Genomic DNA, 14,426 nt, shown 5'->3' with positions numbered 1-14,426 from the left:
CACCACTCTGGCATCAAGTCAAGTTGTGATATGTTAAAATGAATATAAAATTATTGAAATGTATAAAATTGAAAATCATAAATTAAATACATTAAAGTACAGTGGTACCTCGGGTTAAGAACTTAATTTGTTATGGAGGTCCGTTCTTAACCTGAAACTGTTCTTAACCTGAGGTACCACTTCAGCGAATGGGGTCTCCCGCTGCCACTGTGCGATTTCTGTTCTCATCCTGAAGCAAGGTTCTTAACCCGAGGTACTATTTCTGGGTTAGCGGAGTCTGTAACCTGAAGCGTCTGTAACCCGAGGGACCACTGTACTGCCCCGTTATACCGAATTGCAAATTTAAATGTATCCCTATTGTGTTTCAAAAAAAGAAAGAAAGTGATGTGGTTTTGTCCATGACAACTACATTCGGGCACTTTCTCCCACAGGGAAGGGTGAGCTCAGCATCCCTGCGGAGCTTGCCCCCACCACCAAATCCCACCTCCATCCCCTTGGCTTGGCCAGCCCACTTTCTAATCTCTCCTCTGTCCATTTGGCATCTGTTCAGTATTATCCTGCTAAGGAATGCAAGCAGGAGGACCTAGTTCCCCAGGAGTCAAAGAGAGGGTTGGCGCGGCCGGGACCAGAGGCCCGTCTTCGCTTGGTGGACGTTTGGCAAGGGGGACACTTTACCCCAGTCTTCCCGCAGGTAAATGAAAAGAGAAGAAATGTTTCTGCACGCTCTCTTGCTGGTTTAAGGCGTGTTTGGTTCACTGGGTGAGTGGGGGGCAGTTCTCCCATTTTCTATAGGGTGCAATTATTATTTTTCCCTGTTGCGTTTTGTGGTTGTTGAGGTCTTGCTTCAAAAGTGGTGGCTGTTTTTACTGCGGGGGAAGAGAAACAGCCAGAGTTTAGTGATTAATCCTCTTTAAAAGAACAGCAGCAAGAAAGAAAACCAGACATTCCACAGGCAGTTCTGAAGGGGCCCTGTTTGCTGCGAATAACTCTTTTTTTTTTTTTTGCTAAGGCAAAATTCCTGAGTAAGGAGGAGGAAAAGGTAACAGCAGCAACAGCAGCTGTGGATCTCTCTGCTCCTTTGCTTCCTTCCTTCCTTTCATCTCTTCCTCCCCTTAAACTCTTTGGGAAAGGTGGTAGTTAAAAATAGTTCATCATAATAAAATTATTGTGAATTCAGGGAGATAAGTGGCTAGACAACCTTTCGACAACATCTGAAGGCAGCCCTGTATAGGGAAGTTATTCAATGTTGAATGTTTTACTGTGTTTTTAATGCGTGTTGGAAGCCGCCCAGAGTGGCTGGGGCATAAATAATAAAATTATTAGCATGATTATTATTATCGGAACTACCCTGGATTTCTTGTGGGTGGAACTGCACCCACAAACAAAGATAAGCAAAAGGGCCATTTTCAAAGCAAAGAGAAAGAGGGAAGAGAAAAAAAGAAAAAGTTCTATCCGTCGCAAGCTGCAGAGGCTTAAATCCTCCTGTTTTTACATGTTGGGAAATAAAGTAAATTTCTAGCTCTTCATTATAGCCACAGAGACAGATGTCGTGGAGGTGCTTAGAATTTCCAGTGGTCAAACGAATCACCTTTCTGTTATAATCAGAATAAATGAAGCAAAACATGGAAGTTTAAGTGTATTTTGTTCTGATTTGTGCCATTTATCTATAGGTTGAAATATCTGACTTTTCTCAGTGCGTGTTTTAGGAATCTGTTAAGCTCTAGACTAGAGACAGAAGGTCAAACAAAATACCCTACACGTTAGGTTACATCCTGGCCTCTTGCACTGTAAAGTAGTCCCATAACTTAACACACGCGTCACTTGTGCACATTCAGCTTTATGAACTTGGCCAATAAATAAATAAAAAGGGGTTGGGCATCCAGGAAAAAGACTTTGGCAATTCCACCCACCATTGAACCCAGTAACTATAGGCTGTTTTGGCTTTAAGTGTGATCCCCAGATCGTAAGTTGCGGGCCTTACTGTACCTGCAAACTGTGCCCATAATCCTTAAAGCCCCAAAGCCGGCCAAGAAGTTTTGTTACTGCTGGTAAATAAAAGACTGGGCCTCTCCTTGCTTCCGTGTACAGAAGCCGATCAGACTGGCGGCGGTTGAATCTTTCTTTGGCACAGACCGAGCGCATACCATGCATTTAAACCACATGGTTTCCCTCCAAGAATCCTGGGAACTGTAGTACGTTGAGGGTGCTGGGAATTGTAGCTCTGCAAGGGGTAAACGGCAGTTTCCAGGATTCTTTGTGCGCAGGGTGTGTGTGCTTTAAATATACAGTGCTACCTTAGGTTAAGTACTTAATTCGTTCCGGAGGTCCATTCTTAACCTGAAACTGTTCTTAACCTGAAGCACCACTTTAGCTAATGGGGCCTCCTGCTGCTGCCGCGCTGCCGGAGCACGATTTCTGTTCTCATCCTGAAGCAAAGTTCTTAACCTGAGGTAATGTTTCTGGGCTAGCGGAGTCTGTAACCTGAAGCGTCTGTAACCTGAAGCGTATGTAACCCGAGGTACCACTGGATGGGCATTGCATGCCCTCCAACATTTCTCCTATGGAAATAGGGACGTCCCAAGGAAAAGCAAAACATTCCAGGATCAAATCTGAAAGCTTCTGTCAATCCGTCACTGTCCCTGGAAAATTGGGGCACTTGGAGTTTCTGGGATTGCAGCTTCTCCCACCTCCTGGCACCTGATGTTGGAGGCAGCCACCTCACTTTCCCCGACAATGGGGCTAGATTTTCCCATAGCTTGTGTGAGCACTCAACACACCCCCATCCCCGCTTGCTTCAAGATGACGACTGGGCTGGCCTAGTGAGGCCAGCAGTGCTTCCAAGGAAACTCTCTCCGTTCCTTGCACTGTTTGCTTTGGGCCGGGAAGACGGGGGGCAAAGGTCAGCAGCGCCGCTGATGTTTGCTCCATTGCTTTCCTCGCACGGAAGTTCCTCCCGCCGGCGGCGGCTGTGATCCTGCGGAGGCCAGGTGAGACCCTTCTTCCCTCCGCCCCATCCTGCTGTTGACACGTTGAATTTCCCAGGTGGGTTGGCACGAGTTGCATGCTCCAGAAGGTGCATCATTTTGTATATTAGCCAAGGGAGGAGCCGTTGGCCACAACCGCCTCTTCCAGATCAGCCCTTTAGCGTCATTGTTTGGGGTTGTCGTTTGGGTTCGCACAAGGCATCGGCCCACAGGTGGCCAGGTGAAAAAGAGGGGGGGTGGGCCTTGCACCTTTTAATAGTTGGGTGAATTTCGGCAGATTTGTGTAATCCGGCCGACAGTTTCAGAATCCATCAACGTGCCTGCCTAATAGCCATTGAAATAAAAATGCAGTGGTACCTCGGGTTACATACGCTTCAGGTTACATACGCTTCACGTTACAGACTCCACTAACCCAGAAATAGTGCTTCAGGTTAAGAACGTTGCTTCAGGATGAGAACAGAAATCGTGCTCTGGCGGCACGGCGGCACGGCGGCAGCAGGAGGCCCCATTAGCTAAAGGGGTGCTTCAGGTTAAGAACAGTTGCAGGTTAAGAACGGACCTCCAGATCGAATTAAGTACTTAACCTGAGGTACCACTGTAAAGGGGGTAATTTTTTAAAAAATGAGCAGACACACAGCCGGCCCAAGAGATGAAGGACAAGATCATGGGTCGCTCCAGCTTGTTCCATGTACAGAAGCCAACTAGGACAGCAGTTTAGGTCCCATCCTCAGCATACATCGAAAGCGTTCTCATGTTGCTTTAACTGTCATGGCTTTCCCCATCGGGACACAGGTGGCGCTGTGGTCTAAACCACTGAGCCTCTTGGGCTTGCCGATCAGAAGGTCGGCGGTTTGAATCCCTGCAACGGCGTGAGCTCCCGTTGCTCTGTCCCAGCTCCTGCCAACCTAGCAGTTCGAAAGCACGCCAGCGCAAGTAGATAAATAGGTACCGCTGCGGTGGGAAGGTAAACGGTGTTTCCATGTGCTCTGGTTTCCGTCACGGTGTCCGGTTGCACCAGAAGCGGTTTAGTCATGCTGGCCACATGACCTGGAAAGCTGTCTGTGGACAAACGCCGTCTCCCTTGGCCTGAAAGCAAGATGAGCGCCGCAACCCCATAGAGTGGTACCTCGGGTTACATACGCTTCAGGTTACCTACACTTCAGGTAACTCCGCTAATCCAGAAATAGTACCTCGGGTTATGAACTTTGTTTCAGGATGAGAACAGAAATCGTGCTCTGATGGCACAGCGGCAGCAGGAAGCCCCATTAGCTAAAGTGGTGCTTCAGGTTAAGAACAGTTTCAGGTTAAGAAAGGACCTCCAGAACGAATTAAGTTCTTAACCCGAGGTACCACTGTAATTGCGTTTGACTGGACTTAATTGTCCAGGGGTCCTTTACCTTTACCTTTTTTTAAACATGGCTTTCCCCAAAGAATCCTGGGAACTGTAGTTTGTTCAGGGTGCTTTGTGAGATCGGCACCCTTAACCCTTGTTACAAAAATAAGACTCGGGGGTCCCTGAGGATCAATGCAGATCTCTATGTGCTGCCTTTCAACTAGATCTACTATTTTACGTACACAGGCATGCGGAAATGATTTGTGGTGCTCCAATATCTTCTTTTCTGGAGGGATTAAATGGTATTTTCTTTGGCGTTCCATTGCATGTGATAACATGTACACCATTCTATTTAAAGTGGAGCAAAAACAGGTCTGTTGCCCATGTGTACACACACACACACACACACACCCCCAAACACCTGGAGTGAGCAACAATTGGTGTTAGGTAACAGTGCAGTGGAGGAAAGTAGACTGCAATCCGCCAATTTCTGCAATCCATCAATTGGCCAATTTCTGGTGAACCACCAACTGCCTGTTCTGCAGGGATTCATGAAAAGGATGCTGAACACGGTGGAATTTTCACCTTAACAAGCACTTAACAAGCATTAAGCAGGTGCACAAACTCAGGAACACTGAATATGGATTAGTCATGCCTTAACATATAAGAGGGACGCAGGTGGCGCTGTGCATTAAACCGCAGAGCCTAGGACTTGCCAATCAGAAGGTCAGTGGTTCAAATCCCCACAACGGGGTGAGCTCCCGTTGCTCGGTCCCTGCTCCTGCCAACCTAGCAGTTCGAAAGCACGTCAAAGTGCAAGTAGATAAATAGGTACCGCTCTGGCGGGAAGGTAAACGGTGTTTCCGTGCACTGCTCTGGTTTGCCAGAAGTGGCTTAGTCATGCTGGCCACATGACCCGGAAGCTGTACGCTGGCTCCCTCGGCCAGTAAAGTGAGATGAGCGCCGCAACCCCAGAGTCGGTCACGACTGGACCTAATGGTCAGGAGTCCCTTTACCTTTACCTTTAACATATCAAGAGAACCTGAGCACAGATTCTTGTTTTGTAAAAAATATCTCACATCACAAGGACTCGGTGGAAGATGGGTAGATACCACTTGAGACAGTCCCGCTCATCCCCTCATTTTTGCTCCCTTTCATTCTAGGTGGAAGCGCTTTTGAAGTGTCCTAAAGTGTCCTATGTCCTAAGTGTCCTCTTCCCTGAGGGTACAAGGGGCCAGCAATGGAGACGGTTGTGATTGTGGCCATTGGGGTGCTGGCGACCATCTTCCTAGCTTCTTTCGTGGCTCTGGTTGTGGTGTGCAGGCAACGTTATTGCCGGCCCAAGGACTTCTCGAACCATTATGATACCAGGTGAGCGTGCAAATTTTTGAAAAAGAAACTGTGAGGATGCGACATAACGTTCCCCTCCTCGTCCGTCTCTAATTCACCGGGTTATGCAGAAGAACTCTGTGCTCTCAAAATTGAGTGTCGGGATGGGGAAAAAATATTGAATATATGGAAAATAATTGTGTACAGCTGAAAACGCGGGCAGCATTAAGATAAAATTCAGCAGTGAGAGCCAGTATGGAGAGCCAGTGTGGTGTAGTGGTTAAGAGCGGTAGTCTCGTAATCTGGGGAACCGGGTTCACGTCTCCGCTCCTCCACATGCAGCTGCTGGGTGACCTTGGGCCAGTCACACTTCTTTGAAGTCTCTCAGCCCCAGTCATCTCACAGAGTGTTTGTTGTGGGGGAGGAAGGGAAAGGAGAATGTTAGCCGCTTTGAGACTCCTTCAGGTAGTGATAAAGCGGGATATCAAATCCAAACTCTTCTTCTTCTTCTTCAGTGTAAATAAGTTTTGACGGATGCAATAATGGAAAACCGATTGGTATTGTTTTTCTAAAATATTTAAGATTTAAGATATGTAAAATGAACCATGGAAAGAGAAGAAGGGAAGTCATTGATATCTTAAGGATGTGAAATGAGTATTTGAAATTGTAAAACAGAAAATTTAATAAGAATTATTTAAAGAAAGGAAGAGGGAAAAAATGCTGATCTCAATCCCAGATCACCTTTGAACTTTCCCGACAGGCCCATCGTTGACTTCAGTGGCACCATGGAAACCCAGTCTGAACCTTCAGAACTAGAATTGGATGACGTGGTTCTAACAAACCCACATATTGAGGCTATCCTGGAGAACGCAGATTGGATTGAAGATGCTTCGTAAGTTTTGCAGCGAAGTCTCCCCAGGCAGCATAAAACGGGGAACATGGGATATTTTTTTTATTCACCCAGAATTGTGACAGGTATTAAGAACCACTTCAGACATCATCTTCTTTGGTGATCACTTGTAGCCGAACAAGATTGTCTTCCATGAACACGGTCTTACCAGTGAGTCTGTAAGTGACTGTGGAGGCCAATTCTGGATCCACACGTCTTTCCACAGTGGGAAAATAGGTTTCCGGGCGGGAGTTGATCACGGTGAGGGTTTGCCAAACATGCCTTCCTCTTAGCATGCTTCTCCCTTTCATCCTGAGTTTGAGCGTCTTCAAAGTTCGTGACACCTTTGGTAAAGGCTGTTCTCCAACTGGAGTGCTCACAGGCCAGTGTTTCCCAGTGGTCAGTGTTTACACTACATTTTTAAAGATTTGCCTTGAGAGAGTCTTTAGACCTCTTTTGTAGACCACCAGCATTACGCTTTCCATTTTTAAGTTTGGAATAGAGTAGTTGCTTTGGAAGACGATCATCAGGCATCCGCACAACATGACCAGTCCAGCGAAGTTGATGTTGAAGAATCATTGCTTCGACACTGGCGATCGTTTGCCGCTGTAATTAATTAATACAACACCAGAGATTATAGTCTATCTGAGTGTTTAGCACCAGGGTGTGAAACTCAGAGCAGCTGGCTAGCCAGACTTTTCCCATGGAAAATGCTCTATAATTTTTCATGTGGGGGGTGGAATAGCTGGCTTTGATGAGAGGAAGATGAATGGTGAACTTTGAGAAATACCCCTTGCCATTAGAAGCAGGGAACCAATGAGATTTTTCAAAATTTGCAGTCTTCCCAATTTTGCAATGCAGCTCCCTAACCAATAATCACGTGTGCAATCAGTCCTGTGATTTTTCCGTTTTCTGCGTTGACTACAGAAGCTTGGATGACTCTTTCAGTGGTATCTGCTAAAATGCCTCATTGCTTCTCTAACTCACTGCTGTGTTTCCCCCCTCTTTATTCCTCCTTTCAGGGGCCTGGTCTCCCATTGCATTGCTATCCTGAAGGTAAATCCCTTTTTGGGGGGTGGGGTGGGGTGGGGACTGCAATGTGAGGATGCTATGCTCAGAGGCCCTGACTCACACCATCCCTCTTTGGACAGATCTGCCACACCCTCACCGAGAAGCTCGTTGCCATGACGATGGGTTCAGGGGCCCAAATGAAGCCTCCGGCAAGCCTCAGCGACATCATTGTGGTTGCCAAGCGGATCAGCCCCAGGTGAGAGTTGCCAGGGGGCGATGCCACACTGTCGGGAAGCAGTAGAGCAGGCCGAGGGAAGCTTTGCATCCCTCTAGGTGTTGTCACATGACAACAACAAGGGTGCAGAGCAGGGGTTGGCAAGGTTTACCTCGCCTGGGCTGGTTCACTCCCACGAAGATTGCTCCATGGGCTGGATCGCGTCTGCGCAGGTGCGATTTTCGGCATCTGTGCAGACGTGATTTTCAGCATTTGTAAACAATGGGGGTGGAGACGCTCCTTCAGGTGTACTGGGCTGAGGCCGTTTAGGGCTTTAAAGGTCAGTACCAACACTTTGAATTGTGCTCAGAAATGTACTGGGAGCCAATGTAGGTCTTTAAGGACCGGTGTTATATGGTCCCGGTGGCCACTCCCAGTCACCATTATAGGTGCCGCATTCTGGATTAATTGTAGTTTCTGGGTCACCTTCAAAGATAGCCCCACGTAGAGCACATTGCAGTAGTCCAAGCAGGAGATAACTAGAGCATGCACCACTCTGGCAAGACAGTCTGTGTGCAGGTAGGGTCTCAGCCTGCGTACCAGATGGAGCTGGTAAACAGCTGCCCTGGAGACAGAATTGACCTGCGCCTCCATGGACAGTTGTCAGTCCAAAATGACTCCCAGGCTGCACACCTGGTCCTTCAGGGGCACAATTGCCCCATTCAGGACTCTCAATCACCCCTGGACTGAACTCTGCTCCTCCCTGACCATTGGCCATGCTGGCTGGGACAGATGGGAATAGGAGTGCAATGACAGGTTCTCCACCTCTGGTCTAACTAATGACTTTCCATCCAGGGTTGCAAAATAAATAAATAAATAATCTGATTTTCTGCAGTGCAAAAAGCATGGGGGGGAGAAACATAAGAGACCCACAGTTTGACATTTTTGGGAGCTGCCCAGAGTGGCTGGGGAAACCCAGTCAGGTGGGCGGGGTATAAATAAATAAATTGTTGTTGTTGTGTTGTTGTTAGCTGCCGCATGAAAAGTGTGAACAAATTATGGCCATTTCAGTGAACACCTACTGCGGAAGTGCTTTTATGTTTGATGGTGTTTTTATATTTTGCTTGAAGCCCCCAAGAACGGCTGGGACAACCCACTCAGAGGGGTGGCATATGAATAATAAAATTGTGGGATGTGAAACACAAGAGCAGTCAAGTACAACATTCCTAGAGTGAACATGTTTACACATGGGGAGGGATGTTTGTCCAGCCAGCAGGTAAACTTCCTGTTTCCTTCTGGGCTGGGACAGACTTTCTCTGCATGTGACTAGAGGTGGGTGTGGCCTCACCTGTGCAGGTAACAACAAAAGCACAGGGCAGGGCAGCCATCTCTCTTTCTCTCTGACTACATGCATCGAAGAAGCAACATCTGCTTAGCCAAAGATGCTCTCTTGGCCTCCAGCCAAGAGAGGACAAAGGGACTGTCTCTTTATGAGATAGTTTCCAGGTGTGTGTTACTTTTCTAAGCTAAGTCTGCCTTCTGGGATCCGATTGTGAACAGAATGTGAGCAAACTCTTTTTATAGTTTTATAGAAGACTGTGTCGTGTCTTATCTTTTATGAGGGAATAAGGGGGAAATACCAGAACAGTTATTATAGAGGCTTTAGCGAGCCTGAGCAAACGCATCCGCTGTGAGTTTAAAAAGGGGAATGTTACTCTGCTAAATTGTGAACTTGTTAACACAAGTTGGAAAGGCTGTAATCAAACAATATATCCTCTCCTGCATCCCTGAACATTCCCACAAAAATTAATAGTAGTAGCAGTAACATCAGTCTGCAGATTCTCCTTTATTCCAGCCCACTCCTTCCCCATCAACATGAGTTGTATTGGGCTAGGGTATATTGTTTATTCTCACACTCCTCTCTTTCTTAATGTGCCTGTAGCTCTTATTAATCCAATACACACCACTTGTGTTACAAAGGGCCTTGAAAGAGCCATCTCTTCCCAATAGGCTATTGGGTTTCTTTTTTCTCCCAGGGTCGATGATGTGGTCCGATCCATGTACCCACCACTGGATCCCAAACTCCTGGATGCCAGGTGAGTAGGCAATGTTGGATAGGCGAGCTGTCAGTGGAGGATAACAGGAATTGTACAACATGGTCATACATCCTCTTTGGCGATCGATCGTGGCCAAGTAAGAATGCCTTCCATGAAAACGGTCTTAACAGTGAATCCGAAAGTGACTGTGGAGGCCGATTCTGGATCCACACATCCTTCCACAGTGGGGACATAGGTCGGGTTATTGTAAGTGAAAATCTGGACACAGAAGTTGTTGAGGTGTTTCAGGGTTTTTTTTTTGCTTTTTTGTGTTTTTTAGCTATTTTTTAAGGAAAAGTGCAAAAATAAAACCCCAACACTTCCCATACGGGCTGCAATGATGCCAGACATTTTGAGTGCTTTTCAGAAATTCTGCCTAGGTGCCATTTTTGAAGGACGAAACCCAGAGATGTTCAGAAAAAGTCCGGGACATATTGGAGCCCTAGACATAGGTTTTTGGGTGGGAGTTGATCATGGTGAGGATTTGCCAAATGTGCCTTCCTCTTAGCTCATTTCTCCCTTGTGTCCTGGGTTTGTGCTTCTTCAGAGTCCATGACACCTTTGGTAAAGGCTATTCTCTAAAAGGTCTAAACCACAGAACCTAGGGCTTGCCAATCTGAAGGTCGGCGGTTCGAATCCCCGCAACAGGGTGAGCTCCCATTGCTCGGTCCCTGCTCCTGCCCACCTAGCAGTTCGAAAGCACGTCAAAGTGCTAGTAGATAAATAGGTACCGCTCCGGCGGGAAGGTAAACGGCGTTTTCGTGCGCTGCTCTGGTTCGCCAGAAGCAGCTTAGTCATGCTGCCCACATGACCCTGAAAAACTGTCTGTAGACAAATGCCCGCTCCCTCGGCCAGTAAACCGAGATGAGCGCCGCAACCCCAGAGTCGTCCAAGACTGGACCTAATGGTCAGGGGTACCTTTACCTTTTTATTCTCTAATTGCCTTCTTGAGCCACATTCATACCAAAAGTTCATCCCATGGGCTTTATTGTATTTTTGTTTTGTTTTATCATTATGATAAGTGTTTTCCGTTATAGTGTTTATCATTATGAATTGATTGTTTCGGTTTTATGTCGTATATCGCTTTGGAATTTATACTGTATTTTTTTAAAAAAATATTTTTTAAAAAAATTGATTTTACAAGTTCATTCACACTCATAATCACAAATAATAGAACACAAGATTCTTCCCAATCTCAAGACTTCCCTCCTCCCCTCTGTGGGTTCTTTAAGTAACTTTTTAAATTGCATATTATAAGACCATCTAATTGAAGAAGAAGAAGAAGAAGAGTTTGGATTTGATATCCCGCCTTTCACTCCCCTTCAGGAGTCTCAAAGCGGCTAACATTCTCCTTTCCCTTCCTCCCCCACAACAAACACTCTGTGAGGTGAGTGGGGCTGAGAGACTTCAGAGAAGTGTGACTGGCCCAAGGTCACCCAGCAGCTGGATGTGGAGGAGCGGGGAAGCGAACCCGGTTCACCAGATTACGAGGCTACCGCTCTTAACCACTACACCACACTGGCTCCTCCATTGTGTCCCAAATCTGTCCTCCATTGACAGTCCTCCATTGTGTCCCAAATCTGTGCAACATTGCAAGAGTTATTTAAAACCTGCCAAAGAGTTCAAGTGTTTACAGTGGTCTTTCAAATATAATGTAACTTTGTCCCATTCTTTACTGAAGTTTTGATCCTCCTGGTTTCTGATTTTCCCGGTTAATCTTGCCATCTCTGCGTAGTCCAATAATTTCATCTGCCAGTCTACCCTGGTAGGTATCTTACCATCTTTCTAACTCTGGGCAAGAAGCATCCTTGCAGGTGTTGTAGCATACATAAACAATCTTTTCAGTTCCTTCGGTATCTCTGCATCTACGATTCCTAACAAAAAGGCTTCTGGCTTTTTAACAAAAGTTATTTTAAACATTTTTTTCAATTCATTGTATATCACTTCCTAGAATTCCTTTATTACTTTACAGTTCCACCACATATGATAAAAGGTGCCTTCCTTTGCCTTACATTTCCAACAAACATTTGAACTTGTCCTGTACAATGGTACCTCGGGTTAAGAACTTAATTTGTTCTGGAGGTCCGTTCTTAACCTGAAACTGTTCTTAACCTGAAGCACCACTTTAGCTAATGGGGCATCCCGCTGCCGCTGCGCTGCCACCGCACGATTTCTGTTCTCATCCTGAAGCAAAGTTCTTAACCCGAGGTACTATTTCTAGGTTAGTGGAGTCTGTAACCTGAAGCGTCTGTAAGCTGAGGCGTCTGCAACCTGAGGTACCACTGTACATTTTTGCTAATCTTCTCAGAGTTAAATACCAGCGATACATCATTTTCATATAATTTCCTTTTAAATTTCTTTTCTTTTGATTTTCCTTTAACGCATAACACGCTGTATTGAATTATTTTTAATCCCGTGAACAAACAACAAATAGCAATTCTTTTTCTGTGCCGGGGGCAGGGGAAGGGGGGGATTTGGCGAGATGGGTCCAGCTCCCTCCTTATTCTGACCAGTCTCCATCCTTTTGAAGGACAACTGCGCTGCTCCTTTCCGTCAGCCACCTGGTCTTGATCACCCGCAACGCCTGCCACTCTCCCAGCCGCATGGACTGGATCGACCAATCGCTGTCTGCAGCAGAGGAGCACATGGCTGTGTTGCGCGAGGCAGCCCTCGCCTCGGAACCGGAGCGCTCGGGGCCCAGCGGCGATGCTTTCCTGCAGGAGCAGTCAACGATCTGAGGGAGGAATCCGAAACCCAGAGCTCCTCGGATGAACTGCTCCCCGCCGATTCCTCCTCTCTACCCCTCACCTAGCGCCGCGGTCGTGAACGCGAAGCTTGTGCCACCCGCCGCCGCATAGTGTAGTTTTGCTGCACGGTTAGCACCACAAGAGATACAGGACTGAATCTCCGCTCCCTTGATGTCACAATTCTCTCCCATGTGTGGAATTGGTGACACTGAGGTGGTTTTGATGCCAGGGGATGCTGTTGTTGGTGGTTGGTTTTTTCCCCACAGCGAGAAGAAAAACGTCATCTATTGTTGAAGTACAAATAAGGCCAAGTAAAGGGGTGCTGTGTCAAAAACTGCAAACCATACGGATTGCAAAGAGCTACTTTAGGTATGTCTGGGGTTTGAGGGCATGAATAGCAGGATTTCTGGCTTTGCGTTATTATCCGAGACCATTATTATCACAAGTTGCCTTTAAAAGCTCCCTCCATTTCTGGGAATGTAGAAATGTAGTTGGATTCTAAGGCCTAAAGTTTTATTTATATACTCTGAGCCTCCTACAATCCAAACTGAGGACTACAGAAAGCTAGAATGTACCACTCTTCTTCTTCCAGTACATTTCTGGTGCACAGAACCGAAGTTTAAGTTTAAATTGTGTTGTTGTTTTTTTAACGTTTAAAACGTAAGCAGATTCCTCCATAATACAGCTTATGGCACTTCCACATGGGTTGTTTTTATTGAGCATTCCTCACAGAATTATAGAGTTGAAAGGGACTCCATGTCATCTAGTCCAGCCCTCTGCAATGTTGAAATCTTGATTTGTTCACTTACAATTTGCGCAGAGGTTATATGACATCACTTGAAGTCCTGTGCGATTGTCTTTCACTTTCTGTACTGAAAAAAAGTCTGATAAGAAGAGAAGGAATAGCAAATTGCCCTGGAAAGAAAGTGTGGCAAAATAACCACTGGCTTGTAATAACCACTGGATCTTTGTGTACAAATCAGAATGAATACGCAATAAACAGCCAGTTGGATTTCCCCTTTGTCTAAATTGGCTTTGTGCAAGAGGTTTTTCCTCCTATGCAAAGGAACATGTTTATACTTTTGGGATAAACCTGTCAGCATTTTTATTCCTTTGGAACTGTATATGCATAAGTTTCTTGATAACATATTTAGGGTGAGTGCTGCTGCCCCTAGGCCTAACCATTTGGCCACCATGCCTTGCAAACAACTTCAAAACTAAAAGGGCCCTTTTCAAAATATATATTTGGAGAGGGGGGAAAATAAAATTTTTAGGGCAGCTCTTCAGATCATCTTTCTCCCATCAAATCCGTGTATGTCCCACTCTGAAAATGAATTTTAAAAATGAATTTGCTCATGCTTGAGTCTAAAATGAGAGGTGAAGAGACTGAGACCCATTCCATGTCGTGTTATCAGATGCAAATATCGCTCCATCAGGACCAGCCCTATACATTTAGCTGTCTATATGTGAGCATTAAACACATCCCTTGAAATTCAAAGTACAGGAATACATAAGGCAGAAAACCCTACCAACACCTTTCCTTCTCCTTTGCAGCAAAATTACAACTGTAATAAATATAATAATTAACGATCTGCTTCTCTTTTGTGACAGAGGGGGTGGAAATGTCTTCACCCAGGGGTAAGGCCATACCAATACTAAAATCTAGATGTATGTGGGCTGTTTATGGCTCAGTGAACTCTACACATGTTCAGAGATATTTGTTACCAACACTGCTACGGTAATTTTCAAGAACATCCACTATCCCTTCTTTTTAAGGAAGATGTGAATCTCAGTCAACCGATCCTTCAGCTGAATGCTTGTCT

General features: G+C 45.9%; 1 protein-coding gene across 3 annotated transcripts; it reads left to right on the top strand.

The window, feature by feature from the left end:
- Nucleotides 1–522: 522 nt before the first annotated feature.
- TMEM98 (transmembrane protein 98) lies at nt 523–13,620 on the top strand. 3 transcript variants are annotated; one of them, XM_082195134.1, is made up of 7 exons: nt 523–691; nt 5,481–5,688; nt 6,407–6,538; nt 7,558–7,591; nt 7,687–7,802; nt 9,797–9,856; nt 12,387–13,620. In XM_082195134.1, exons 2-7 carry the CDS (start codon nt 5,558–5,560, stop codon nt 12,592–12,594), a joined length of 681 nt encoding a protein of 226 aa, XP_082051260.1. In that variant the 5' UTR covers nt 523–691; nt 5,481–5,557; the 3' UTR covers nt 12,595–13,620. The 3 variants fall into 3 exon arrangements, with proteins under 3 accessions (XP_082051260.1, XP_082051262.1, XP_082051261.1); XM_082195136.1 differs by lacking the exon at nt 523–691 and adding an exon at nt 2,893–2,987; XM_082195135.1 differs by lacking the exon at nt 523–691 and adding an exon at nt 2,947–3,042.
- The last annotated feature ends 806 nt before the right edge of the window (nt 13,621–14,426 follow it).

This window comes from Podarcis vaucheri (assembly GCF_965113315.1).
Source record: "Podarcis vaucheri genome assembly, chromosome: 13".
Classification (NCBI taxonomy): Eukaryota; Metazoa; Chordata; class Lepidosauria; order Squamata; family Lacertidae; genus Podarcis; species Podarcis vaucheri.
The sequence above is the reverse complement of the archived record's forward strand: the minus strand, read 5'-3'. Positions and strand labels throughout refer to the sequence as shown.

What these genes read in the sequence shown, in the direction of transcription:
- TMEM98 (XM_082195134.1), top strand. Translation starts at nt 5,558, where the DNA reads ATGGAGACGGTTGTGATTGTGGCCATTGGGGTGCTGGCGACCATCTTC. An exon ending in TCGAACCATTATGATACCAG is followed by an intron (nt 5,689 to 6,406) that starts GTGAGCGTGCAA and finishes CTTTCCCGACAG; the next exon opens with GCCCATCGTTGACTTCAGTG. An exon ending in GATTGGATTGAAGATGCTTC is followed by an intron (nt 6,539 to 7,557) that starts GTAAGTTTTGCA and finishes TCCTCCTTTCAG; the next exon opens with GGGCCTGGTCTCCCATTGCA.